The sequence below is a fragment of the Otolemur garnettii genome, unplaced genomic scaffold, assembly GCF_000181295.1.
Source record: "Otolemur garnettii isolate 467f Iridium unplaced genomic scaffold, OtoGar3 scaffold00057, whole genome shotgun sequence".
Taxonomy (NCBI): domain Eukaryota; kingdom Metazoa; phylum Chordata; class Mammalia; order Primates; family Galagidae; genus Otolemur; species Otolemur garnettii.
This window is the reverse complement of record NW_003852452.1, coordinates 4,892,645-4,919,456: the sequence shown is the minus strand read 5'-3', so window position 1 is coordinate 4,919,456 and position 26,812 is coordinate 4,892,645. Positions and strand designations below refer to the sequence as shown.

General features: G+C 37.4%; 3 protein-coding genes across 10 annotated transcripts in view; 2 read left to right on the top strand and 1 right to left on the bottom strand.

Moving 5' to 3' along the window:
* KRAS (KRAS proto-oncogene, GTPase) overlaps positions 1–5,241 on the top strand; it is a 37,662-nt gene extending 32,421 nt beyond the window's left edge. For 2 of the 3 annotated variants that reach the window (XM_023514693.1, XM_003792464.3), the window contains one exon: positions 538–5,241. In XM_023514693.1, coding sequence (XP_023370461.1) covers positions 538–654 — 117 coding nt within the window. In that variant the 3' untranslated portion in view covers positions 655–5,241. The remainder of the gene's footprint in view (positions 1–537) is intronic. The other variant, XM_023514692.1, reaches the window with a different exon arrangement.
* A 116-nt stretch (positions 5,242–5,357) lies between these two features.
* ETFRF1 (electron transfer flavoprotein regulatory factor 1) lies at positions 5,358–15,192 on the bottom strand. 3 transcript variants are annotated; one of them, XM_023514695.1, is made up of 3 exons: positions 15,143–15,192; positions 6,976–7,063; positions 5,358–6,437 (listed from the first exon to the last, which is right to left on the bottom strand). In XM_023514695.1, exons 2-3 carry the CDS (start codon positions 7,024–7,026, stop codon positions 6,216–6,218), a joined length of 273 nt encoding a protein of 90 aa, XP_023370463.1. In that variant the 5' UTR covers positions 7,027–7,063; positions 15,143–15,192; the 3' UTR covers positions 5,358–6,215. The 3 variants fall into 3 exon arrangements, with proteins under 3 accessions (XP_023370463.1, XP_023370462.1, XP_012662242.1); XM_023514694.1 differs by having other exon boundaries at positions 15,139–15,189; XM_012806788.2 differs by lacking the exon at positions 15,143–15,192 and adding an exon at positions 15,081–15,130.
* A 153-nt stretch (positions 15,193–15,345) lies between these two features.
* CASC1 (cancer susceptibility 1) overlaps positions 15,346–26,812 on the top strand; it is a 58,855-nt gene continuing 47,388 nt past the window's right edge. For 3 of the 4 annotated variants that reach the window (XM_023514703.1, XM_023514702.1, XM_023514700.1), the window contains exons 1-3: positions 15,346–15,434; positions 17,306–17,323; positions 25,611–25,695. In XM_023514703.1, coding sequence (XP_023370471.1) covers positions 15,432–15,434; positions 17,306–17,323; positions 25,611–25,695 — 106 coding nt within the window. In that variant the 5' untranslated portion in view covers positions 15,346–15,431. The remainder of the gene's footprint in view (positions 15,435–17,305; positions 17,324–25,610; positions 25,696–26,812) is intronic. The other variant, XM_023514701.1, reaches the window with a different exon arrangement.

Sequence of the window (26,812 nt, the reverse complement as noted above, 5' to 3'; positions counted from 1 at the left end):
CTAAAACAATGATAATGTCCAAATTGGCAATCTACAACACCATTCATTTGATTTAGCACATTTCACCACAAATCAGAGGTATTACATTTTTCAGAGTAATAGTATGCTGTATTGGAGTCACTTTAAACCTCTTAATTATAAGGTCGTGAATTGAAACTGTCTTAATATGTATTATTTGAAAAGTGAAATAATTTGTTCGGATACTGTTCACTTCATAGTAAATTACTAGAATAGTTATGTTCAGATACTGTTTATTTCTTGGTAAATTATTTAAATCTAATGGATTTTACATAAACATGGAATCAGAGCTCAAAGTTCAGAATCTCAGGGACATTAAGTGTGCAAACACTTCCAGGCATTTGGGTTTTAGTGACCTAGGTTTGCCAGTAGGGAAAAATGAGTAGCAAATTAAGTTCTCCTGAGAAAAAGGCATTTGTTAAGCTTAAGATTCTGTGCCATTGATTATCATTGCCTTTGTGAAAAGTCAGTGTTCCTACATGTAAATAGTCACATTTTATTACTGTTTATGTATTTCAGGGTGTTGACGATGCCTTCTATACATTAGTTCGAGAAATTCGAAAACATAAAGAAAAGATGAGCAAAGATGGTAAAAAGAAGAAAAAGAAGTCAAAGACAAAGTGTATAATTATGTAAATATAATTTGTACTTTTTTCTTAAGGCATACTTAAGTAAAAGTGGTAATTTTTGTACATTACACTAAATTATTAGCATTTGTTTTAGCATTACCTAATTTTTTTCTGCTCCATGCAAACTGTTAGCTTTTATCTTAAATACTTATTTTAAAATGACAGTGGAAACTTTTTTTCCTCTAAGTGCCAGTATTCCCTGAGTTTTGGTTTTTGAACTAGCAATGCCTGTGAAAAAGAAACTGAATACCCGAGATTTCTGTCTTGGGATTTTTGGTGCATGCAGTTGATTACTTCCTGTTTTTCTTACCAATTGTGAACGCTGGTGTGAAACAAATTAATGAAGCTTTTGAATCATCCCTATTCTGTGTTTTATCTAATCACATTAATGGAATGATTACTAATTATAACTTCAGTTGAGACTTTATGATTGGTTTTACTGAAACATTGAGGGAACACAAATTTATGGGCTTCCTGTCAATTCAGCTTCCAGGCATCATGTCCTATTGTTTGTCATCCTTAATTGAATGTAAAGTTACACTGTTCACAAAGGTTTTGTCTCCTTTCCACTGCTATTAGTTATGGTGTCTTTCTCAAAATTATATTTTTTCTATAAAAAGAAAAAAATGGAAAAAATACAAGGCAATGGAAAATATTAAAAGACCATTTCCTTTCCACATTGGATAAATTACTGTAAGACTCCTAATAGCTTTTCCTGTTAAGACAGACCCAGTATGAAATAGGGATTATAGCAACCATTTTGGGGGCTGTATTTACATGCTACTAAATTTTTTAAAAATTGAAAAAATGTTAACATGTATAAAAATTCTCATAGGAATTAAATGTAGTCTCCCTGTGTCAGATTGCTCTTTTGTAGCATAACTTTAAATCTTTTCTTGAACTTCAGTCTTTGAAAATAGTTTCAATTCTGATAGTGATATTAAAGATCATTCCGGCCAGTTATAGCTTAGTGGGTGTTAAGTAGACCAAGGTTGCAAGTCCTGTGGGAGCCTTTGAACTTCATTGAGAGTTTCACAGTATGGACTGCATCGCAAGCATTGGTAGGTCAAAATCCGGACTAAGAGAGAGTTTGGGTAGTTCAACAAGATGCAGACTGTCAGTGTATGCTGACATTGTTGTCAAGCATTGGTTGGTCAAAATCCGGACTAAGAGAGAGTTTGGGTAGTTCAACAAGATGCAGACTGTCAGTGTATGCTGACATTGTTGTCAAGCATTGGTTGGTCAAAATCCGGACTAAGAGAGAGTTTGGGTAGTTCAACAAGATGCAGACTGTCAGTGTATGCTGACATTGTTGTCAAGCATTGGTTGGTCAAAATCAGGACTAAGAGAGAGTTTGGGTAGTTCAACAAGATGTAGACGGTCAGTGTATGATGGTTCTGCTGACAAATCAGGAGTGTCACTTTTGTTCTTAAAAACAATTTCTGTAAAAACTTACTTTGAAATATTAAAAGTAGAGATTTCAGGGTGGGGGGTTGCTAAAACATTAATTTTTTTTAAGTAATTGAAAAAATTTCAAAATCTCTAGGTTTGACTAGTTATCTTAACACTGGCTAAATTTAACATTTTCATAAACATTTTTCAAGTCTGAACCATATTTAAGAATATCTAATGCTTAAAAAATTGCATTAATAAAAGGTCCTTTTAATTGATTTGAAATATTTGAAGTGAGAGGAGATGGTGTGGTAAGGTGAAAATATTACTGGACTAGGAGGAAGGTGACTTAGATTTTAGATCTGTGTCTTAGAACTCTCCATTTTGGACAAATCACTTGCTATCCATTTCTTCATGAAAAAAACAAGTCATCTCAAAGGCTTTATCTGACTTTTTAACTATGTGATTTGATTTAATTCTGTTTATATAAGGCTCTTACAGTTTGTCAAGCTCAGCACAATCTGTAACTTTTCACCTGCCTTACCATCTTTAGTACCAGTCTTAGGCAAAATTGTGCAAGAGGCGACGTTTATATTTGAAATATCCATCCTCTAGTTTTAGGCCTCCTCTCCCATGTTAGTGTCATCTTGCCTGCCTAACCCTTCCATATGCCCTCATGACTTCATGCAATTTTCTTTTAATTCCCATAACCTCAAGATTTATTGCTGCTATGGATATATCTTCATGAAGGTTTTCTATTAAGTCACATCAGAAATGCCCTACATCTTATTTCCTCAGGGCTCAAAATAATCTGACAAATATCACAATGGGATTTGATCTTGTAGCTAATCTTTAATCCTGATGCTTTGAACATCATCTCTTTACTTCTTGGTCCATTTGTGACTAAGTAGGAATTTTCAAACCTGATATGAAAAGACAGAGCCCTATCCAATAGAAGGAGAATTTAATAAAGGTAATGCTGAAAGAATTCCTTAAGTAATTTACAGCTAGAACTAGCCCTGGTATTTTTCATTGTAATACATTCCCTCTTTTTAATAACTTAAAATCTTACAATGAAAAACACTTAAACATTTAATTCATAAGGTTACTTTTTTGCAGAATTCATTTATTCAACAAATACTTGTTGAGTGCCTACCAGATGCCAACCGCTGCACAAGAAATTGAGGATAGGGGGTATCCCCAAACAAGAAACAATTCCTGTCCTCAGGTAGTGTTAGAGTGGTCTGTAGTATCTTAGGCCCTTGGTGCATGACCAGAGATAAACATAATGCATATTTTAATTTTGCAGAGAAGAGGTTTGGTTTCTAAGATTTCTTCCAATTCTAAAATAATTGTTTTGCTATCATTCCAAAGCAACTGTTTAATCAAGCTATTTTATATAAATCACTTCATTGTTTTAAAGGCATAAACTTGATAGTATTGTTTTTTATTTGGACTAACTGATTCTGTCAGGACAGCTATCATACACATTAAGTTGTATGTCAGATACTAATGTTAAAAATCCCAAAGGTATAATATTCCAGTTTTCTCTTTTAAAATAGACGTTTACAAATTAAAAATTGACTTCTGAAATAGTTTTGTTTACCTTGGTATGAATAAACAGGTGCCTAAACTGATTCACAGGAAAGGAAACTTGTGTAAAAGTAAGATTTCTGAAATGCCACGGTAAACTACAGATTTATGGGACATTGTCTAGGTAGGGGTGTTAAGACTTAACACAGTACCTCCTCTTGTTACTACACAGAGAAAGAAATGGCCATACTTCAGGAACTGCAGTAAATGACTGAGAGGATGTTTAGAACTTTTGAATTTTTGATGTAGCTGGGCATTTTTTTCAAGTAGTGCTAATTATCTTTTATTATGTGAATTTTGAGTGGTTTAACAAAAGGTTTTGTTGAGATTTTAACAAGGGAGAGAATACTAGAAATAACAAATGTTACCTGATTTTTTTTTTTCTTTTATTTGAAGGTCAAAGAAATGTTATCTGATTATTAAAAACAGCCTTAAAAATAAAAATCCTTGTTGAAGTTTTTTTTTTTTAAGTACTAAATTAAATAGTCTTAGGCATTAACATGTTTGTGGAAGAATATAGCAGACATATATAGCATAATTTTAGTGAATATTCCCAGTTAGGAATTCTAGGCTCTATTTTAACTGAGTCACACTGCATAGGAACTTAGAACCTAACTTTTATAGGTTATCAAAACTTTGGCCACCATTGCACAATTTTGTCCTAATATATAGAGAAACTTTGAGGCATGTTAAGTTACAGTTTGCACAAGTTCATCTCATTTGTATTCCAGTGATTTTTGTCTTTTAATCTTTTTCTTCCAAGCAATATATACTTACACTTAGGGTTTATTTTGTAGGCAGTGTAAACTATCTGAAGTTATTTCCATTTATCAAAAAGTAATAATTTCTTGATAATTATAGTGATGTTTTCAAAAACTCAGCAGTTACTTATATTTAGTAATTTGTGTTCATAGAGTAGCATGAATTCTGCATTGAGAAATTGAATAACCTACAAGTTGTAAATTCTGTCAAAATGAAAATGATTTCTTTCTAAAAACATATTTATATTAGTTCTTGAAGAATAATCATAACCAGATTAAAATTTGTGTTTCAGTTTAATAGTTTGAAGTGCCTGTTTGGGATGATGATAGGCGATTTCAGTGAATTTAGGAAAAACAAAGTTATCTATAAAATTGTCAGTTACAGGGGGCTCTACCACCCCTTCCCCCCTCAGCTAATTGGGTTACAATAATGCTTTATCCGAAAGTTTCCAATTCCACTGTCTTGTGTTTTCATGTTGAAAATACTTTTGCATTTTTTCTTTGAGTGCCAATTTCTTACTAGTACTATTTCTTAATGTAACATGTTTACCTGGAATGTATTTTAACTATTTTTGTATAGTGTAAACTGAAACATGCACATTTTGTACATTGTGCTTTTTTTTGTGGGACATATGCAGTGTGATCCAGTTGTTTTCCATCATTTGGTTGCGCTGACCTAGGAATGTTGGTCATAATCAAACATTTAAAATTGACCACTCTTTTAATTAAAATTAACTTTTAAATGTTTATAGGAGTATGTGCTGTGAAGTGATCTGAAATTTGTAATATTTTTGTCATGAACTGTACTGCTCCTAATTATTGTAATGTAATAAAAATAGTTATGGTGACTATGATAGTGTGTTATTTCTTGATGAAAATTTGAAACATCGCCTCAGTATTGATATGGAATTCTGTATTAGTTATAGACACTGTAGTATACCAGTGAATCTTTATTGCAACATAATTATAAGTTAGAAATATTCTTTATTTATAAAAGGCATTGTGAATATTATATAAAGGCTTAAGTGGTTGCTTGAACTTAAAGCCATATTAGGGTTAGGTTCCTTGCCTCATCATTTCATTTATTAGTAGATAGCAAAACATCTGCCTTTATGACATAAGAATATAGAACATGATTACTTTTTTTATCAAAGAAGGTAATGCACAGTAGGTGACATAAAGCCCAAAAGTAGCCAGCAGCAAAATAAATAATGGAAATAACTAAGTGGTATTAATGCTAGTCACCAGCAGGCTATTTCAAGGTTAAAAAGTAATCTGATCCATAAATACTATGATTTCTCTAACTATACTTAAATCATTACCAATCAATCAATACCAGTACTATTTGTTTTGTAGTGAATTTTGAACATGTTGCTATTAATGCACCAAACTGGGTCAAAAATAAGGTAACTTTCTCAAAAGTTGAGGAATAAATGTGTAAGAAATTATTTTACTTATTAAATGTATATATAGTTAATGACATTTTTTTGTCAGTAAAATGGAGAAATGGGCTAAGAGTAATTAGCTTAAATCCATGTAAGTTAGAAAACGTAAGTGTATTTGCAATCAAAATTGGGTACTCAATTTATAATTGGCAGTATAGCTAAATTGCTATTGTAGTATAAAAATTGAGTATAAAGCATTGCATTGATAAAGCTTTCCATATGAAGAGAAGTTGAAACCTATTAATTTTAGTTCATTAGGCCAGCTCAGGTATTTTTTACACACCATATATATTTTACCATTTTAAATTAGAATTATTTTATAGTACTTGGTATACATAAACATGTGGCACTGATTTTCAGTTTTATAGTAGTAATAATCAGTTAGTTTTGTTGATATCAGAATAATAGCGTTGTTTCATAGCTCTGTATTTCCTAAGAAAGTATAAGGCTTCTAGCTCTTTCATTACAAATTCACCACGTCGAATAAGTTCTTTTATCTTCTCTGGGTCCTTCACATCTTTATTTTTAAGGAAAACATTCCTCAAACGCCTTTTAAAATAGTCTGCTCCTTTTGGATATTCTCGTCCAAGATACAGCAGCTGAAAGAAAGATTATATATTTCTAAAGAATCCATGTTATATACAGTAATCTCCCTGCTATCTGGCACCCATGGGGACTGGTAGACTCTGGATAAATGTATTTTCTGGGTGCTTCAGAGTTAACTGTGAAAAATAGGCCTAATTTTATACCCTGTAGTACACTATACCATACCATAACTCTGTGTTAACTTGATATTAACATCGAAATTCACTAATTAAAAGCAAATTGAGACAAAGACAAACCACTTACTGTAACACAGTTTTACTGTATTATAACAGCTTTGTAAATTCAGTGTGAAATTTTAAATGACAGTCAATACATTTTTCAACTTCACTACCTTAAAGCTGTTATGGAGAATACATGGGAACCAGGGAGTGATGGACAAAGTGTCAGTACCAATGGCAGGGCACATCAAGTTTAAGAAACTTAGGATTTTTTGGCCTGTTGTGTGCTGGTTTGCAGGAGGGTCCCAATTGCTTGAGTTCCAGATAAGGGGGAGTTGACTGTAATATATTTTAAAATTGGCAACATACTTACATTTTTATAAAGATTCAATACTTCTCCTCTTAAAGAATTGGCCATTTTCATTTATCATGGAAATTATCCACTTTTATAAATAACATGCCTAAAGAAAAGGAAAATTTTTTGCAAATAACTGTATTGCTGTCTTAAATAATCTAAGAGAAAATATTTTACATATTGGGTATATTTATTGAGTACTTTAATGTCCCAGGTATGAGAATACAGTATGAATGTGTCAGATAAGATAATTCTGTTACAGAACCTTTTATATAGGAGATATAATAAGCAAAGATAATTAGGAATTGTGAGAAGTCTTATGAAGGGATCAGGATAATGAGAGAGAGAAAATGGATTTTCACAGTTAGATACATAGATGTACCTTCTTTTATATAACAGTGGAATGAGTTAGAACTATATTTGAATCCCAGTTTCATAATGTAGATTACTTAACTCCATTCAGCCTGAAATTTCCTCACTAAAAGGAGATTGTATTTACCCTGCTCTCAAGGCAAGGCCAGATCGGTCTGAAAGACACTGAGAAGAACCCTGATCAAACCTAGAAGGAAGCTTGTCCAAAGGAAGGGGGGGTTCAAAACTAGAAAAAAACTGTAGGTCAAGCAGTGGTAGATGGGCAGTAAGACTGGCACTGTTATAAGAATGCCCATAAGGAGCAGGTGACGTCCAGTGGGATAGATTGTGTTTCTTCATGTCTAATTTTTTAGTGCTACCACAGAGAAGGTGGCTCCTTAAAGGCATTGTGACAGCCTAGCCAAGGAAATAATCATTACTTGTTATAGTTACGGGGATAAAATCATAAATTCCTACCTAATACTGCATCCTGTCAGGTAGACGTAATTCTGACTTGTTTTATTATGTTAATTTTCATAAAGTGATTAAAGTGGTGTTTGCCAAGATTGTCCACTGCAGAATTCTTTCTTCAGGAACCTAGTTCTTTCGATAGAAAAATAGTGTTTACAAACTACAGCCTGGAACCAAGATCTGAGTGATAGAAATGCTCATTACTATGAGATTGTCACTGTTCCCAGGTCTTCTAAGTGGACAAGGCTACAAGTATATATACCGTATGGATAGATGTAAGTGTAGTCTGTGTGTATATTTATTTTCATATTAATCTCTGCATGGAGATTTGGAGTATGTAACCAAATTGCTGTTGCTGTCACCGCTCAGCACACACACTCGGAGTTCTGCCACCATCCCACTTATCCTCTTCTTGCCAGGCCCCTTAACCTATCCCTCATGGTCTCAGACAACTTAGGGTGCACCACAACCAACCCCCTCCTGGAAAAATCTCACCCAGTTCGGACTCCTAACAACTTCTGCCATCGCCTCCTCCCCCCTAAAATGCCTTCCTCATCTCATGGTAGTCAGCTGTTAGGGACAACCCCCACATCAAGACCCTCTTCCCATTTGGGTTCCGGTAACCCTTGATAGGCTACTGTCTTACCAACCTTTTGTCTCACCTGTTCCCTAGATGCCTACTTTGCTCAGCCCCACTTAAGGCTTTTGGACTGAATCACTCTATAGGGCAAGCAGGAGGTAATTTAGATTTTTAAAACAACCCTGTAGGTCAGTTTTAAGGGTTATTTTATAGTTAACTGGCAGAAAAATACAGATTAAAATTATAGTAACTATTACATTTTAAAAATTGTGTTTATTTTGGTTTAGCCTTAAATTATACTAGTATAGATTTTCACTGTGACTTTACCTGCCCCCCCCCCACCTTTTGGCATTTAGACAAAATTTACATCTTTGACAATTTAAAAGGCAGTGTGTTTAATGTATTTCGTCTTTTAATTATATATTAAAATACTGCACAAAATATGTACAAATTAAAGAACATAAAACATACATGTGGATACCATCATTCAAGTTATGAAACAAAATTACAAGTTTTAGAGGGGCCAGGCATAGTGGCTCACATCTTTAATCCTAGTGTTTGGGGAAGCCAAAGCAGGAGGCAATTCTTTGAGACCAGCGTGGATAACAGTAACACCCCCAACTCTACTAAATACATAGATACATATATACATACATTCATACATATGTAAAAATTAGCCAGGTGTGGTGGCAGATGCCTATAATCCTAGCTACTCAGAGACTAAGGTGGGAGGACTGCTTAAGCCTAGGAGTTCAAGATTACATTGAGCCATGATCAGGCCACTGTACTTCAGCCTGGGTGACAGAATGAGACCCTGTCTCTATAAAAAGCCAAAAAGTTTTAAAAAAAAATTTTTTTAGGGCAGCACCTGTGGCTCAAGGAGTAGGGCACTGGCTCCATATACCAGTGGTGGTGGGTTCAAACCCAGCCCCAGCCAAAAACTGCAAAAGAAAAAAATAAGTCTTATAAAGTCCCCAGGCCCCACCCCAGATTGCATCTCCGTGTTCAACTCTATGAAGATAACCATTTAGGACTTCTAATTCATTTGCTTTATAGTTACCCATGAACATTACCCTAAAAAGCCTATTTAGTTTTGACAATCTAAGTGGCAAGAATGCAGCGGGTATGTGAAAACCAACAGTCCTAGTCTGGCTTTACCTTCTTAGCAATGTCATGAGTGAACACTGGGTCTTCCACAACTGAAGCAAGTGGAAAGACATGAATGTAGAACGTAGATATTTGATTTCTGGCCACTATATGCAAGAAGAGGGGAAGAGGACGACTATTTCGTGTTTTATCCTCAAAGCCCAACATCAGCTTTCAGAAATAAGTGGCAACAGAAGGGTGTAAAAATGAGTGTCCTCAGTTGGTCCAGTCAGCATGGCACAGAAGATAGCAGGAATTTTACTACCACACTATCAAGACAAGGAGAATACTGACTATGAATCTGAGCCAGGCTTCCCCGGGCACAATGTCCTCAGGTAGCAGAGATCTTGGTGGTAAAAGCCATAAATGTGAATCATCCTGCTTTATTTGGACTGGCTGCTTTCTGTATCAAGGGCTACACTGTTGTGCTGGGATCTTGTTTAAACATCCTTCTAGAGATTCTTTTTACCTCTCTCCTGTGTTGGTTACCCTACCTTTAATATTCCAAGTGTTCCATTTTTCTGGTTTTTGTTTTGGTAAAGCATGTCCTATAGCTTCTTGAAAAGGGTACACGAAAGGCAAATGAGACCTTGGATGCCTAAAAATGGCTGGCTACCTTGTATTTGTTTTATAGTCTAGCTGAGTATAGAAGTCTAAGCCAGAAATAATTTTTTTCAACATTTTGAAGCAGTTGCTCATCTAATTTTGCTTCTAGCATTGCAATTAAGTTCAAGAGTTTGAATAAGTGATCCTTTGTATTTTTCCCCCTCAGAAATTTAAAGAATCTTCTTTATGAAGACTTTGAAATTTTATAGTGATATATTGATGTGGGCTTATTTTCATCCACTGTGCCATATATTAAATTGGCCCTTACAATTTGGACCCTCATTTCCTTTAATGGGGGGGGATTAAGTTATTTCATTCATGTTTCTTCATAGCAAAGTATAAGAAAAAATATTCTTTAAAAGATAAATTATTTAAACTATTTCATTCATGATTTCCCATTCCTCCCCTATTTTTTTTCCTTCCTGAAACTCTTGTTAACTGGATGTTTGAACTTCTAAGCATGTCCTCTTTTTTTCCATTATAATTTTTCATTTCTTTGTTTTCTTAATTTTATGGGGAATTTTATCTTCATCTACCAAGTTTTCTATTGAATTTCTTATGATTTTTTTCATTATCCTGTTCTTGATGTAAGGACATAAATACAGATGATTTTGCAATTGTCTGATACATGCATTCCTGAGAAACCTTCCACCTTGCAAAAAATGTGTTAAAAATAACTGAACTTACGGTGAAAATAGATTTGGGGCAGACTACTCAAATCTTACATAACTATAATAAGAGCACTAGCAAAAATATGGACCACATAGATCGCTCTCCACATAAAGACTACTACAGAGACGTTTAACATGTTACAAAACAATAGAATATCCTGGGAATGGGAGTAAGGGTTGTATTCCAGGAAGGAACTAAAGATGCATAAGGCAATCTTTGGGGATGCTGGCTATGTTTATTATCTTGACTGTAGCCATGACTTCATAGATGTATGTATGTCAAATACATTGAATTATATTTTATGTCATTCCCACCTCAGTAAAACTTAAAAAATAATAGAAATGCTGGCAAAAGTCTAAAAGCAGGGCTAGGAGACAATGAAATAAATACACAAAGACGTAGAGATAAGGCTGCCAGTTAGTGGGTAGAATAGGTAGTTCAGTCTCCCATCAGCCAACGGCTGGGTAAAACTTGGGGAACATGCCTCTCGGAAGAGGGAGCCCTGGGTTTAAGTACTTATTTTAAAATTAAAAAAAAAAACAAAACCTGAAAGGTACCTGCTGGCAGTATAGCAGCTAAGCACAGATCTTTATACATTTCTTGATGAAGTTCATAAATGTACTTTTCTGGCTCTTCTTAGAAAAAAAATCACATAGGAACAACATTATTTCCACATTAATACTTGTAAAATTCCCCTATTTAGTAGTAGTTGATGAGCTAATTCACATAACTAGGATACCCTTTTTTACACTATAAAAAAAAGGTTCATTAACTTTCTTGAAATTGTCTTTACTTCAAATTCCTTTTTTCCTACTTGCTTTTGTCTCTGTCACTTCTGAGCTTTCTTCTAAAGAACAAAAAATCTTTTTAGATAAGCATACATGGGTGAAGCTTAGAGACTCTGAGTTTCACTTAGGGTGCTCTGAATGGGAACTTAGAAACCTCTGATGTCACTATCTTGAATTGCTTATGTTGGGGTGGTCAATTCCCCAAAGCAGTCTTCCAATCTTCTGAGGATTCGCCTATTAGACACTAAGTGGAAGCAGAATACCTGCCTTGTCTTTAGCATTACATGTACCTGTTTTCATCATGCTCTGCATACACTTCAGGATGCTTGAGAATGTCCTAGGGACTAGTATTACTTTGTCCAGAAATACACCTTCAGTCTTCTCTGAGGTGAGAGGTGCAGTTACTTAGAGGTGCTTCTCAAATAGCTTTCATATAGTCCTCATTTACTTCATTATTCATTACCAATACCAGGCCTCGTTTCAGTGCCTTTTCAGAATTCTGCAGCCAGACCTTGTGGCCTGTGCCTGTAATCCTAGTGCTCTGGGAGGCCGAGGTGGGTGGATTGCCTGAGCTCAGAAGTTGGAGACTAGCCTGAACAAGAGCAAGAGCCTGTCTTTACTAAGAAATATAAAAACTAGCCAGGCATCATGGCAGGTACCTGTAGTCCCAGCTACTTGGGAGGCTGAGGCAAGAAGATTGCTCAAACCCAGGAGTTTGAGGTTGCCATGAGCTATGATGCCATTGCACTCTATTTAAGGACAGAGTGAAACTGTCTCCAAAAAAAAAAAAAAAAATTGCAGTATAAAATGGGTTTTTCTTGTGTGCTAAATCATACTCATTCATGTATTCCAGTTTCTAAAGATTTATTGCTGTCATCTCCTCTCCCATTTTTCCAATTTATTAAAGATTTAGTGACGTTTTGGAAGGGAATGTAACCAGATCAGTGTACTTGAACTTTTGTGGAGGGGAGAGAGTCTTTCCAGTGTGATTTAGTTTTATTAAAGAATGATTAAGAACCATGTATTTTTCAAAGGATTCAAAATTAAATCTACATACATGTAAGTCAATAGCAAGTTATAGATTCTCTAACTCCTGACAAAGAGCTTCAATTAATTAAATAGCTTCATTTAATTCACAATTTGTAATCTGTGAAAGCTTTTAGGAACCTGACTTAGGTTGTTCTTTTTAGTTGTTGACCTTTTTACAAATTATGATAATAAAAGATTTGCCTAGCAAAAATGTAGCTAGTGTGGCTAAGGTAAATTTCTCCAGTTCTTTGTTACGTTAATTTATATGAACTAACGTAGTCTGTCTTTACTATTATACAGTTGATCTTCAGGCATTTAGGCTTATTTTAGCCATTGAGAAAAATAGGGCTTGCAATTTAGTGAATGAACCATTTGTAGCAGGAACCTGGGGCTGCTCCTGAATCCTGCACAAAGTAATGTAAGTTACTGTAGTAAGTAAAGAGCCAAAGGAGTTAAGGATTAAGACAAGTACCCCAATATTCTGAGAATTTAGTTGTGTGTGTGGTAGGTGGGAGGAGGATGCAGTCTCCACTGACAGCTTTGTCTCCCAGTGAGTGTATGCTAAAGAGTTTACACTTAACCAGCTTTAGTTCAGGGTTAGCAGAGAATTGTACATTTTTATTTTTAGAGACAGAGCCTCAAGCTGTCCCCCTGGGTAGAGTGCTGTGGCATCACAGCTCACAGCAACCTCCAACTCCTGGGCTCAAGCGAGTCTCCTGCCTCAGCCTCCCAAGTAGCTGGGACCACAGGCGCCCACCACAACGCCTGGCTATTTTGGGTTGCAGCTGTCATTGTTGTTTGGCGGGCCCTGGCTGGATTCAAACCCTCCACCTTATGTATATGTGGCTGGTGCCTTAGCCACTTGAGCCACAGGCGCCGAGCCAAGAACTGTATTTTTACTAGGAGTTATGGAGCTCAAAGTTGTTGTTCACTCTTCCCCATGAAGTTCAGATAGCAGTAAAAGCCGAAGGACAACTGGCAAAATGTGACTTGCCATCTGGTTCAAATAGACTTGACTCAAATGACAGGTGAAGCACATTTCCCCAAACTAGAAAGCCTAGAAAGTTTCAGACAGAACGGTAGTCCAACATGCTTGTCAGCACCAGAGGGTATGGAATCAGAGGAGGGGGGGGGGGATATCTTGCTCTTTCATGCAGTTTAGCCTAGGCCTAGAAACCAGATTATCAAATGAATTGAAAGGAGATGTTCAGAAGGGGCAAGAATTATACCTGTTTGAAGGTAAAGAAGAAAGAATAGTAAACAGACCTTACCTTTTAAGCACCTTGTACAAGGAGTACTAAAAAAAAGAACGAAGGTCTTTGATGTTATCCCCTACAACACAGTGACCCCCGAGAACACAGTCCAGTGTCTTGGAAACTAACATATCCATACCAATTTCTCACTATTAGAGAGGTTGATAAAGTGAGAGTTTGAGTAAATCCTCTCTTCTAAAGGTATTTAGAAGGTAACGGGATCATTGTAACACCTCCTTACTCCCATCAATCCCAGTTTGAGTTGCCTGTCGTTTTTTTTTTTTTTTTTAATCATGAAACATTAGTTGTGTTGAAAAACTGAAAAGTTAACTTCCCAAATGATAGCCACAGTAAATTGAATTAGAACTCTATAATGAAATTAGTGTTAAGATATTTTTATATTCCTACCAGGATTTGGAGATGGTATGTCATAGCCATCACATTGATTTCTTTTATAATGGGGATAACACTTTAACCCACAAAGACTAGCTCGCTATTACTATTTATGAATAATACAGTCAATGACGTTAGAAGAAAAGCATTACAAAATTAGAATTCAGAGATGAGAAATGGTGCTAGTAATTTTAAAGTATTTCCTAAAGTCATTACAAAATTCAGTTGGCCTTAACAGTAAAAAGGGCCTCACTTGATTTCCTCTAGTTTTCCTGTTAGTCCAAGTGCGTCCTGTGGGGAGGAGACTGAAATTCTGAAGGTTGAGCTACTGTTGCGTATAATTAGTCTGTGACCTTGGGCTGAGTCTTCTGGACCTCACTGATCTTAATTTACACGGAACATTTTACCCAGGAATTGCTTCAAATCATTTCCAGTTCTTGTTTACGACACTCTCAGGGAAAAGGGCATACATGTTGCACAGAGAGTAAACAACGAACAAGAAGAATCCGAAGGTCATGAATCATAAAATAACCACCCCTCTTAGGACCAACTTATTTACGTCTTTAAATTGCCAAATGAGCTCTCTGCCTCTGCTGGCCTAAACCGTGCTGGGCTATGTAGCCCAACCGGCTGTCAATCTCTTGACCCAGTCGCATGGCAGCTCCCTTCCTTCTCCAAATGCTCACAGACAACTCGCCCCAACACTTTAGGAAAACAATGAGGGCCAGAGGCTGTCCAGGTCAGAAGACGCTGAGAATCCTCTTCTAAACCCCCTCTCGTCCATCACACACATCCAAAAGCACACGCAGCGGTCCTCGCCCAGAGCATACGCACCACCTCCGGACCCCAGCCTACAGAAAGCAAAACAAAACGCCCCGGCGGCTGCACTCACTCACTTTCCGGCGCGCCGCAGCCGTAAAAGCAGACGACCGCTTGGACTCCTGGGCCAGTCCACCGCGGAGGTGGGCGGGGCTGGGGAAACCCAGTCAGCGAAGGGGGCGGGGCGCCGACCGGAAGCGCTCTCGTGCGACTGCGCAGATCCGTGCGGGCGCGTCCGCGCTGTTTCCCCTCACCACCTCCCCGGAGTGCAAGTGGGCGAGGCTTGTCGTCCTGACAACTCCGGAGCGTTAGTCCACACGGCTGTACTCTGACTTTGCTGACTGCGGAGGTCTTGCTTGCCGCCTCATGGTGAGAAGAGAAAATGAGGGAGATGGGCGAGGGTTGATTCCGCTTCACTGATGTTAAATAATGCAGTTAGGGCCCGTCATAGTTCAGAGAGGAGCAGGTCAGTTTAGGAAAGAGCTCGTACTCCGGGGAAGGTCGGCCCTCCTCACCAGTGGCCGCCTGCTGTGTGTCCGGCGGCAGGTGGGATCCCAAACTAATTTCTGCAAATGGGAGATGGCCAAAGCGGTCACATGGTATCCTAATCTCGCATGTTGCTAAACTTGAAAATGGGTCCCAACCTAGCAACTTTTAATAATGATAGACCTTCGCACTGAGTTGCTCTTTTACTGCAACTTGGCAGATTCTTAGATCTCATCAGTTAAAAGCAGGTGCGATTTACTCTGCTTTCAAAAGTTAGTTTATATGGCCTTTTGTGAGAATATTAATTGTGATTTAAGGTACTCACACTGCTTCTTGTTTTGTTTCCTGCACTCCTCACTTAACCACGTTTTCACCAGGGAGACAGGCCAACGTGTATAAGATTATTTCTGGTCTCATTTTCTGAAATATGATTTCCACTAAGACACTTTCTGTGATTAAAACCAGAGGAGTGGAGAATGTAATTACTCAGTTAATTATTTATTTCATTAATTATGGGGAAATATCAAATGCAGTGTTTGTACTTGGCACGGGGCTGGGAGCCAAAGATACAAAGATGAATATGACAACCCTGATACGGGAGACAGATTTTAAAAATTAATTACAATACGGCTTTTTAAAAGCAACCATTGAAATTTCTAAAATGGGGTAACACAAAGTTGGAAATGATGAAATTGCAGGGAGGGAGACAAGAGAAGGATAGAATGGTGCTTCTCAATCTGTTTTAAGATACACACGAGTCTGCCACAAGTGATAGGATGAAATAGGGAATGGAGAGCATGCCTGGCAGAATGAAAGTGGACCTGAAGCAAGTTTTAAACTGATAAAAATTGGGGCAAGTATAAGCACTTGTTATTACTTCCATGTGGGCACTCAGTTTCTTCTCATTTGTTCCTTCGAAATGTGGACCATGGAACATTTACTTCTAACACACTCGAGGTACTTGTTAAAAGTCCATATTCCAAGAACCCACTCAAGTCCAGGTGAACTGTGTTGGCTTCCTAGGGCTGTCAAGTAAAGATGTGCCACAGTATTATCAATCTAATATGCAGAAAGATTATTTCTTACCAGATCATTCCCACATCTGCAAATATGACATTAACACCGATAATTTGTCAATGATTAACTGAGTTCTTGGGAATTCTTTCAAAATGGTGCCTTCTTGATTTGTACTCTGTTTTGTAACAGGTTATTTCATTAAACATGGATTATTGATTGTCCTAAGAAATAGGGTAACTCATAAAATCAACTCATAAAACTCATCAACTCATAAAAAATGTTTCAGAGGGACCTTACCTAATGTGCATCATGCAATGGTACATTTCAAAACTATTAAAAAAAGAGTATAATTGTGATGGATGTGTTAATCAGTTCAATGTAAGCATTTCACATTGTATATCAAATCAGTACACTGAACCCCATAAGTGCATCAGTGTACACAGTTATGATTTAATAAAAACAAAACAAAACAATTTAAAAAATGCTTCAGTAGGTAAACCATTTTGGTTTTTCCTATACTTCCTCGTAATTTTGTCTGAATTCTTTTTTTAAAAAGATTTTTATTTGGGGATAATTTTAGATTTTCAGAAAAGATTCAAATATGGTACAGAGAGTTCCCTTATGTCCTTTATACAGCTTCTCCTTAATTTTAACTTCTTACACAATCATGATACTTTTGTTGTAAGTATCTGAATTCCCTTTGAAATTTATGAATTCTTTTGTTTTCCAACTTTTAGGGTCCCAAAGCAAAAAAGGTATGTAGAATTTTTCTCATAATAGTTACATAAGGATTTAGATTGTATGAACAAAATTTTTATAAGATTTTTAAATAGCTTTCTGGTTAATTTTAGCTCCTCAAGTTTACTTACTGTTTAGATATTAATTAATGCTGCTTAAATCATGGAATAATTCTTTGCAAAAATAGGATATTTTTCAAATTTGACCTAAAAAGATACTTCTGGTTTCAGAAAGATTGTTTAAAATAGTCTTTAATTTTTAATTTTATATAGATTTGAAGCTTTTTTGTTGCTTCTGCTCTAGAAAATGTTGAATTAGGAACGTTTTCTTCATTATAAACACATAAATATTTAGTTATCGTACCTGCTGTGACTGTTAAACATGCACCCTAAGGTAAAATGACTTTAAATGGGTTGCAGGGTAACACATAATTATTTGTTTGTACTGTGTAGAAATTTGAGTTCAGTAAGGAATGTACTGTTCTAAATGTCCCTGTCTCTCTACTTTGAGGCAGAGATTATAATCTCTTGATTGGCAGGCCAGATTTAGCCTGCAGACATAATTTATTTGACCTGAAAATTTTTTTTTGCTGTTTTGTTTGTTTGTTTGTTTGTTTCAGGTTCATTGAGGGTACAAAGAATTAGGTTACAGTGATTGCATTTGTTAGGTAATTGTAACTAACAATTTTTCCCTTTGTAATTGTGTCCTGCACCCAAGAGGTGTGCCATATACCATAATCTACCACCCCCCATCCTTCTCCCCTCTCCTACCTCCTTCATTCCCCTACCCTCTGCCTTGTATTAGCTCATCTACTGCCTTCATATTAGAATTGAGTATGTTGGATTCTTGCTTCTCCATTCTTTTGATACTTTACTAAGAAGAATGTGTTCCAGCTCCATCCAGGTTAATACAAAAGATGTAAAGTCTCCATCTTTTTTAAAGGCTGAATAGTATTCCATGATATACATATACCACAGCTTGTCAATCCATTCCTGGGTTGGTGGGCATTTAGGTTGTTTCCACAATTCAGCGATTGTAAGTTGAGCTGCGGTAAACAGTCTAGTGCAAATGTCCTTATGATAAAATGATTTTCTTTTCTTCTGGGTAGATGCTTAGTAGATGCAGGATCAAATGGCAGGTCTAATTTGAGTTCTTTGAGGATTCTCCGTAATTCCTTCCACTGAACTTTTTTTTTTATAATTTTAAAATCAGTTACCAAACTATTTTCACTGAAAAATCTGATTTGCAATTATTCTTTAAAAAATTGGAAACCTGATAACATTGGCCTCTATGGTACTGTGAGGCAACATTTGGAGAGGTTGAATAGCAGCTACCCCTTTTAGGAATATAAAAAGTCTTCGGTTTGTCATATTCCTGACCATGACCACACCCCCTTACTTTATTTACTTGCCTGGTTCCAACAGGGATTTGTGTCTATTAATGCCTGCTTCACATCACATCTCTGTAAAATTTCCCATCATTCTCGTTTGCAGAATCAGGTATAATCTGTGTTCTCATATCATGTGCTTCTTGCAACCTTTATTTTATTGTAATTGTAACTTAGTTGTTCATGGTCAGGAGTATGTCATTTTTATGTTCATAACATTTAACACAGTGTCTATGTGGCACATGGTAGAAATTCAGTCAATATTCATTGAATGGATATGTAAAACCTCATTTGATCTACCACTACTTAAAAACACTTGGACTCTTGACTGTTTTTTGTTTTTGTTTTTGCAATTTTTTTTTTTGGCCGGGGCTGGGTTTAAACCCGCCACCTCTGGCATATGGGGCCAGTGCCCTACTCCTTTGAGCCACAGGCACCACCCTGGACTCTTGACTGTTTGTTTAAAAGAAATGATTTTGCCAGGTGAAGTGGCTCATACCTGTAATCTTAGTACTCTGGGAGGCTGAGGCAGGAGTATCACTTGAGCTCAGGAGTTTGAGACCAGCTGGAGCAAGAGAAAGACCTTGTCTCTACAAAAAGAGTCCCAGCCACAGAGGAGGCTAAAGCAGGAGAATTGCTTAAACCTGGGAGTTGGAGGTTGCAGTGAACTATGATGATGCCATTACACTCTACCCAGAGTGACAGAGTGAGACTGTCTCAGAAGTAAAAAAGAAAGAAATGAATATTTATATAAATGTGTATTCAACATTTATACAGGTAAACAACTTCTTTAAAAAATGCTGTTGACTAAGAGAGTGCCTTTTCTCAGTCATGTGTACCCATTACCAACCTGATACTCTTTTAGGAACTGTGGATAAAATGTGTGAAGGTTTATTCTTGTGGAGGGAATATTCTTTTTTTCCTTTTCTTTCTTTCTTTTTTCTTTTTCTTTTTCTTTTCTTTTCTTTTCTTTTCTTTTCTTTTTTTTTTTTTTTTTGAGGTAATGTCTCACTGTGTTGCCCAGGCTACCGTGCTCTGGCATCAGCCTAACTAACAGCAACCACTTCCTCAAGTGGTTGCTGTGATCCTGACCATGACCATGACTACACCCCCTTACTTTATTTACCTGCCTGGTTCCAAAAGGGATTTGGGTTCAAGTGATCTTCCTGCCTCAGCCTCCTGAGTAGCTGGGACTATAGGTACCCATCACAATGCCCAGTTAACTTTTCTACTTTTAGTAGGATCTCACTTGTGTTCAGGCTGATCTCCAACTCCTGAGCTCAAGCAGTCGTCCCGCCTCAGCCTCCCACAGTGCTAGGATTATAGATGGGAGCTACGACACCAAGCTGGGGGAAGCCTTCCAAAAGGCTCTATGTGCCTGTGGAGTCATTTATTGGTTTGGGTAAACTTTCATTTTCTGCTTTAGACTGTGAAGGCTTAGAGGCATTGTTTTAAATCTGAAAATTTATTATAAATTACTTTGATGCTTCATCATGTATGTCTGGGTGCTGAATGAATGCTTTTGGGTTATCACGTTTATAGTGTTGTTTATTTGATCTCAGATGATGAGATGCTGCCTGTGAAATTTGAAACCAAACCCGGGGAAGAAATCACTTACTTTTAAATTATTCCATTTGTAAAGACTGATATTTGGGGATGAGGCAAGTCTGTAAGGGGAATTTATGGTACAGTTAGGAAAACACTGGAAGATATATTTTATTCTTTCTGACTTGTAGAAGTCTTTTTAAGGAAAACTAATAAACAGTACAAAATCAAAATACCATTAAAAGTGGAAAATTTTCTCCCATCTGATTTGCCTTCTTAGAACCACTGCATATCTTATTAAAAATTTTCTAAACATTAAAGACTGCGCACACAGAGACCCCTTTTCCCCCATCTATGGGAGCATTCTGCACCTTCTATTTTTCATTGTAATATTTTATTTTATTCCAGAGTACTCATCTTTTTACATTTTAACATTAGTAAAATTGAGATGTGTCTTATAAGAGCTAGCATCTGACAGTCATTGCAGACCGGGGTTGACCTCTCCTTCCTCCACAGAGGATATTTGCTTCTCTTAAGTCACTCAAGCTCATTTCTAACTTGGTACGACTTTAAATTAAATTCTCTGCTTGAAGATTTCGGACCACACTAATGGTATGAGTCAAACCACAAATCCATGTGTATTGGCTTGTGGTTTAAATTCTTAGGAGAAATTTTTTCTTCCTTCTATCCAGTGTCAGGGTGGAGGTCTGTATCCACTGTAGGAATGCAGGTGTAAAAGCTGTAGGGCCCATTAGGGAATTTGGGCATTTCTCTGCTGTGGTTCATTTGTCTTTACCTACATCCAGCTTTATATTGGGATTGCCTTCAGACTGCCATCTTGGACATTCTTTCTTTGGGGGGCTAGTTATAAAATTACATCTTACATCTTAGATTGAAAGGAATAAGTATATCTTGGGGATCTTTTTGTTATGGTACGTTGAGATTACCCCACTCCTTTTCATATCGGCATCATATCCCATTAGAAGTATATACCATGGTTTAAGCATTGGAAACACAGAAGAATACGTCATGCATTCAGTGATGTTCACGGCATTAAGTGAGCAGCAGCAAGACAAAGTCCTTGCCTTCATGAAGCTTACATTTTATATGTGGGTGAGAGAGAGAGTGGGGAAATAAATAGTATAATTTCAGATAGCTTTGAATATGTAGAAACCAAGTGAGAGGTCAGTGAGGAACGTGGCAAGAGGGGATAGTGGTGATGCTGCTTCATAGAATGATTAAGGAAGTAAAATTTGAGAAGAGACTTGGATGAAGCAAGGAGATAAGTCAGTAACTACTCGGGGGCAGGAAGGGAATGATCATTCTAAGTAGGAGAGACAGCGGTTGCAAAGATTTATAGTTGGGAGTGACGTTGGTGAGAATGCCAGTGTGGTGAGAATAGAGTGAGGTAGACAATGAATGAGAAAATGTAGAGGGGAAGGGGAGTTGGGAGGAGAAAGTGGTAGTCGGTGGGTAAGCAGGAGCAGCATGTAGTTCACGGCCAAGCAGGCCATGGGGGATTGTTTGGATTTTTATTCTAAGGTGGAGAGTGGGGGAAATCTTAAGCAGAATGACATGATCTGATTTATATTTTTAAAGGATCAGTCTGACTGCCATGTGGCAGATTCACTGTAGGAATGCAAGAGTAAAAGTTGCAGGACCCATCAGGGAAGTTACTGTAGTGTCTAGATCAGAAGTCTTCACCTACTTCTGGAAGAAAAGTGTGCTCTCAGAGGTACACAAAGATCTAAGAATATAAGGACACAGGTAGTTTTATGCAAATAAATAGCAGCTTAGATGAACACTATTCAGGTGACAGGCACACTAACTGACTTAAGCATCGTAAAAGCTATCCTTGGGCAAGAACACTTGTACCCCTTAATATTTTGACAAATATTAAATAAAAGACAAAAGGCAGTTTTAGAAATAAAGAGGGTCATTTTGTAATGATAAAGATTTGATTAGCTGATAAAATACAATTTTAAATTTGGATACATCTAATTATAAAATCTTGAAATACGAATATCTGACAATTAAGCTTGTGAACTCATCCTAGAAAAAGTGCTGCATACCTCATTGCTGGATATCACAACGGTCACCACAGAAGTACGCCCCTTGGGAAGCTATGCACCGACGGGCGTGCCTAGTCTACCCTTCAGATGAGTTTTGGAACTCTTTTTCTGGAATGACCATCAGTGCTGTCATTGTATGAGGTCTAACAATTAAGTTCACAAACTTGCCAAATGTGCTCAACTTGGCAGCACTGTACAAACAAATTGGTAAGATTTTATAACCATGGTATGTCAGTGTCTTATAGCTCTATTTGTGTTGACATGTGGTGGTGACAGTATCTTGCTGAGTGGTGTTTATTATATAAATATATATTTTTTGGATGGGAGGCAGAGTCTCACTATGTTGCCTTTGGTAGAGTGCCATGGTGTCATAGCTCAGAGATTCTCTTGCCTCAGCCTCCCAAGTAGCTGGGACTATAGGTGCCCGCTACAACGCCCTGCTATTTTGTTGTTGTTGTTGCAGTTGTCATTGTTTAGCTGGCCCAGGCGTGTTTCAAACCCTCCAGCCTCAGTGTTTGTGGCTGGCGCCGTAACCACTGTGCTACGGGCACTGAACTGTGGTGTTTATTATTGTTGTTGCATGTTTTTGTGTGCTGTACGATGACAGCTCTGATGGTTGTTCTGGAAAAGAGTCGCAGAATTGATTTGAAGGGTGGACTAGGTGCATGGCTTCCCAAAGGGAGTCCTTCAAAGGTGACCATAGTGATATTCAGCAACAAGGTATGTAGCACCTTTTCTATGATTAGTGCATGAACTTAATTGTCTGAACTCATATACAGTGCACAAACTGAGAGACCTATGAGGAGAAATAGACAAGTCCACAATCACATTGTAAGATTTCCTCTTTCAATAATTACTGTAACAAGCATAAAAAATCAGTAAGAATTTAGATTACAATAGCATGATGAACAAATGTAATGAATTGGCCATATTAGAACACTGCACCCAACAACCAGAGCATTTTAACCATGGACACCTTTTCTAAATTGACAATGTACTATAATATAAAACTATAAAGTTCAATGAAAGAAAACACTTTAAAGCATGATTATAAATAATAATGTACTTAAGCTGAAAATCAAAGAAATCAATTATAAACAAGAAGACATAATATGCTTATAATTTTTAAAACATTCTAAAGTGGGTCAAGAAATAATGGAAATTAGAAAATATTTTTAATTCAATTTTCAAGAAAAAACTTTGAAATTTATGAGACATTTCTAAAGCAAAACTTAGAGGGAAATGTATTGCCCTAAATACTTACATTAGACAAGGGGGAAAAAGCTGAAAATTAATCAACTAAGCATCTTTCTCAAGAAGTAAGAAAAAGCCTGGCATAGTGGTACATGTCTAGAGTCCCAGCTACTTGGAGAGGTGAAGTGGGAGGATCTCTTGAGCCTGGGAGTTCAAGGCTGCAATGAGCTGTGATCGTGCCCCTACACTCCAGCCTGGACAACAGAGGGAGACCCCATCTTTGAAAAAAATAACAAACAAACAAATCCAAAGTAAGGAGACTTAGGGCAATAACAAGGACAAATACGGGATTCAATAGTAACTGTACCGTAAAGAGGATTAATAACCTTATATCCTTTAAGTCTTCACTCAAATGCCCCCTTCTCCATGAAGCCCACCGTACACACACCGCTTAAATTGTGATTCATCCTTTCCACAAATACCCCGACAGTCTGGCGTCTGCCTGCTTACTTAAAACCCTTTAAAATATTTTATAATTTATTACAAAAAATGTTTAGTGTATTTGCCGCTCTCTTACCTTTTGAATGTAAGCTTATTAAGGGCAAGGATTTTTGTCTGTTTACTGATATCTCAAATGAGCAGCACATGTTAAGAGTCACTTATATTTATTATAATAATTGGAACAAGCCGCAATTTATTTCTTGAAAAAACTGATAAAATGGACACTTATTTGATGAGGCACATTAAGAGGAACAAAAGGCAATGATTAAGGTGATGAACAATGACATCTAACCTGGGGAAGGAAGAAATGAAGGTACGGAGGAGGGCATCGATGCGTGGGGAGACAGTGGCAGGGCCGATGGATTGGAGCTTCCCATGGAGCCCAGGAATTGTGTGAGCATTCTGGAGCAGGGGAACCAAAAAGAGGCAAGATGGTCACCCACGAGTCTGTCTATACCCAAGATTACCTACTCTTCGTGTGGGTTCCTCCTAACTTTAGATGATGCTCTTTCTTCTCTTTTCCTTTCCCTTATGAAAATGGAAAGTCCTTATCCCAGAAATTGTCCTCAGATCTAGTCCCACCGCTCTGACCTCTTTGCTGAGCCTCACTTCTGCAGTTCTACTGCCTGAATGATCTAACTACAGCATTTCATACAAACTCTATACAAGTTCCTTTCCACAGTTCCTCTTGCAAATTCACTTGTTCTGGTCTGCCACTCTTCCTTTTTCAGACTTTTTCTCTGACTTTTTTCTCTCCTTGCCTGAAATTTTAACCATTATCAAGTAAGTTAGCTTATAAAATTATTTGTTAGATCCTCTGCATTTCCACTGTTAAGGCTTTTTTAAATGTTTTTTCCTCCAATACCAGGTTAATTTTCAGAATTATATTCCTAATAGCCACAGCGCTTGTCAGAAAACTTTTCCTAGTTGTCCATTTCTCTCAGTTCCCAACTGTTGAGTTGTAGGCTCGAGCCTTCCTTTCCCTTCTCATGTCCTTCATCACCTCTCAGAGTCTGTCCAGGGCTCTTTCCGCTCCTCTCCTCGCCTTGCACCTGCATTTCCCTCTTCTTAGAATCTCTTCCTTCCTCTAACTGTTAAAATCTTTGGGCGCATATTTAAATACCCCCTGCTCTGTAAACATTTTATCTGATACCTGCTATTCAAAGTAATCCCTCCTTCCTCCAGACTTGCAGAATAACTCACTGCATACCCGTTAGCCATAAAAACACCTTTCGTGTTTATAGATGTCGTTTTCAAACTGCTTTTACATATATTTTGCTTTGTTCTTTACAACAAGATGAGGTTTTCTTTCGCACCATTTTAAAGATGTGGAAACTGGGGCTGAGTGTATTATTTAAAGTGCATATACTTGTTCCATTCACCCCTACTTTTGAATAATTTACGTGCTTATTTTTCTTACTGATTTCCAGACTTTGTCCTTCAAAGCACTGAGTCAAGGCTCCTCACTACCAGGCAGTCCTATTTGTTGATTAAATGCATGAAAGACTAGTTTCACGAAGGCAAAAATGTTTTTCATAATTACTATTTGAAGAGATGTGTTTTTAAGTAATTTTGCTGCATGTTAATATTGTGGTCTTTGTTAAGACCGGCAATAAGAAAAAGAAGATCAACAAAGCTGAGCGATTGAAGCAGATCCAAGAGGAGGAGGAGAAAAGACTGAAAGACGAAGGTAAAGAGTGAACCCTCGCTGTTTCACACGCAGACAGCACTGGCAGGAGGCCGGCATTTCGGTAATCCAGTCAGTTTTTTTCAATACTTCATAATTTTTGGCAAGGTACAGCGGCTTATACCTATAATCTTCACACTCTAGGAGGCTGAGACAGGAGGACTGCTTGAGCTTAGGAGTTCAAGACCAGCCTGTGCAAGAGCAAGACTCGGTCTCTACTAAAAACTGAAATCTAGCCAGGAGTTGTGGTGGGTTCCTGTAGTCCCAGCTGCTCAGGAGGCTGAAGCAGGAGGATCATGTGAGCCCAGGAGTTTGAGGTTGCTGTGAGCTAGGCTGATGCCTGGGCAACAGAGACTCTGTCTCAAAAAATAACAAATAAAAAACTTTTAATTTTTAAACTTTAATCTGTTTTATAATCAACACCTACCATTTATAGGGTACCCAGCAAGATCTGTTAGTACACACCAGTCACTTTGAGATAAATCTTGAAGTAGCATCGCCAGATAAAATATAGGAGCCCAGTTCAATTTGAATTTTAAATAATCAGCAGCTAATCTGGGATAGTGTACCCCATGCAATATTAAACCTAAAAAAGTTGACTTCAAATTCAGCTGAGTATCCTGTGTTTTTATTTTTATTTGCTAGTTCTTGTAACCCTTTTTGTTTTTGGAGGCAGTGTCTTACTCTGTCACCCTGGGTAGAGTGCCATGGTGCCATAGCTCACACAACCTCCTACTCTTGGGCTCAAGTGATCCTTTTGCCTCAGTCTCCAAGTAGCTGGGACTACAGGCACCTGTCACAACACTTGGCTATTTTTTAGAGGTGGTATCTCACTCTTGGTCAGGCTGGTCTTGAACTCCTGAGCTCAAGCAATCTACCTGCTTCTGCCTCCCAGAGTACTAAACTCTATCTTAAAGTGTTTATATTTACTGATCAAACTAGAGGAATTGGTGCTGATTATGCAATAAGAATTCTGAAACTGGCTTGGCACCTATAGCTCAACCGGCTAAGGCGCCAGCCACGTACACCTAAGGTGGCGGGTTTGAATCCCCAGCCCAGACCCGCCAAACAACAATGACGGCTGCAACCAAAAAATAGCCGGGCGTTGTGGCGGGCGCCT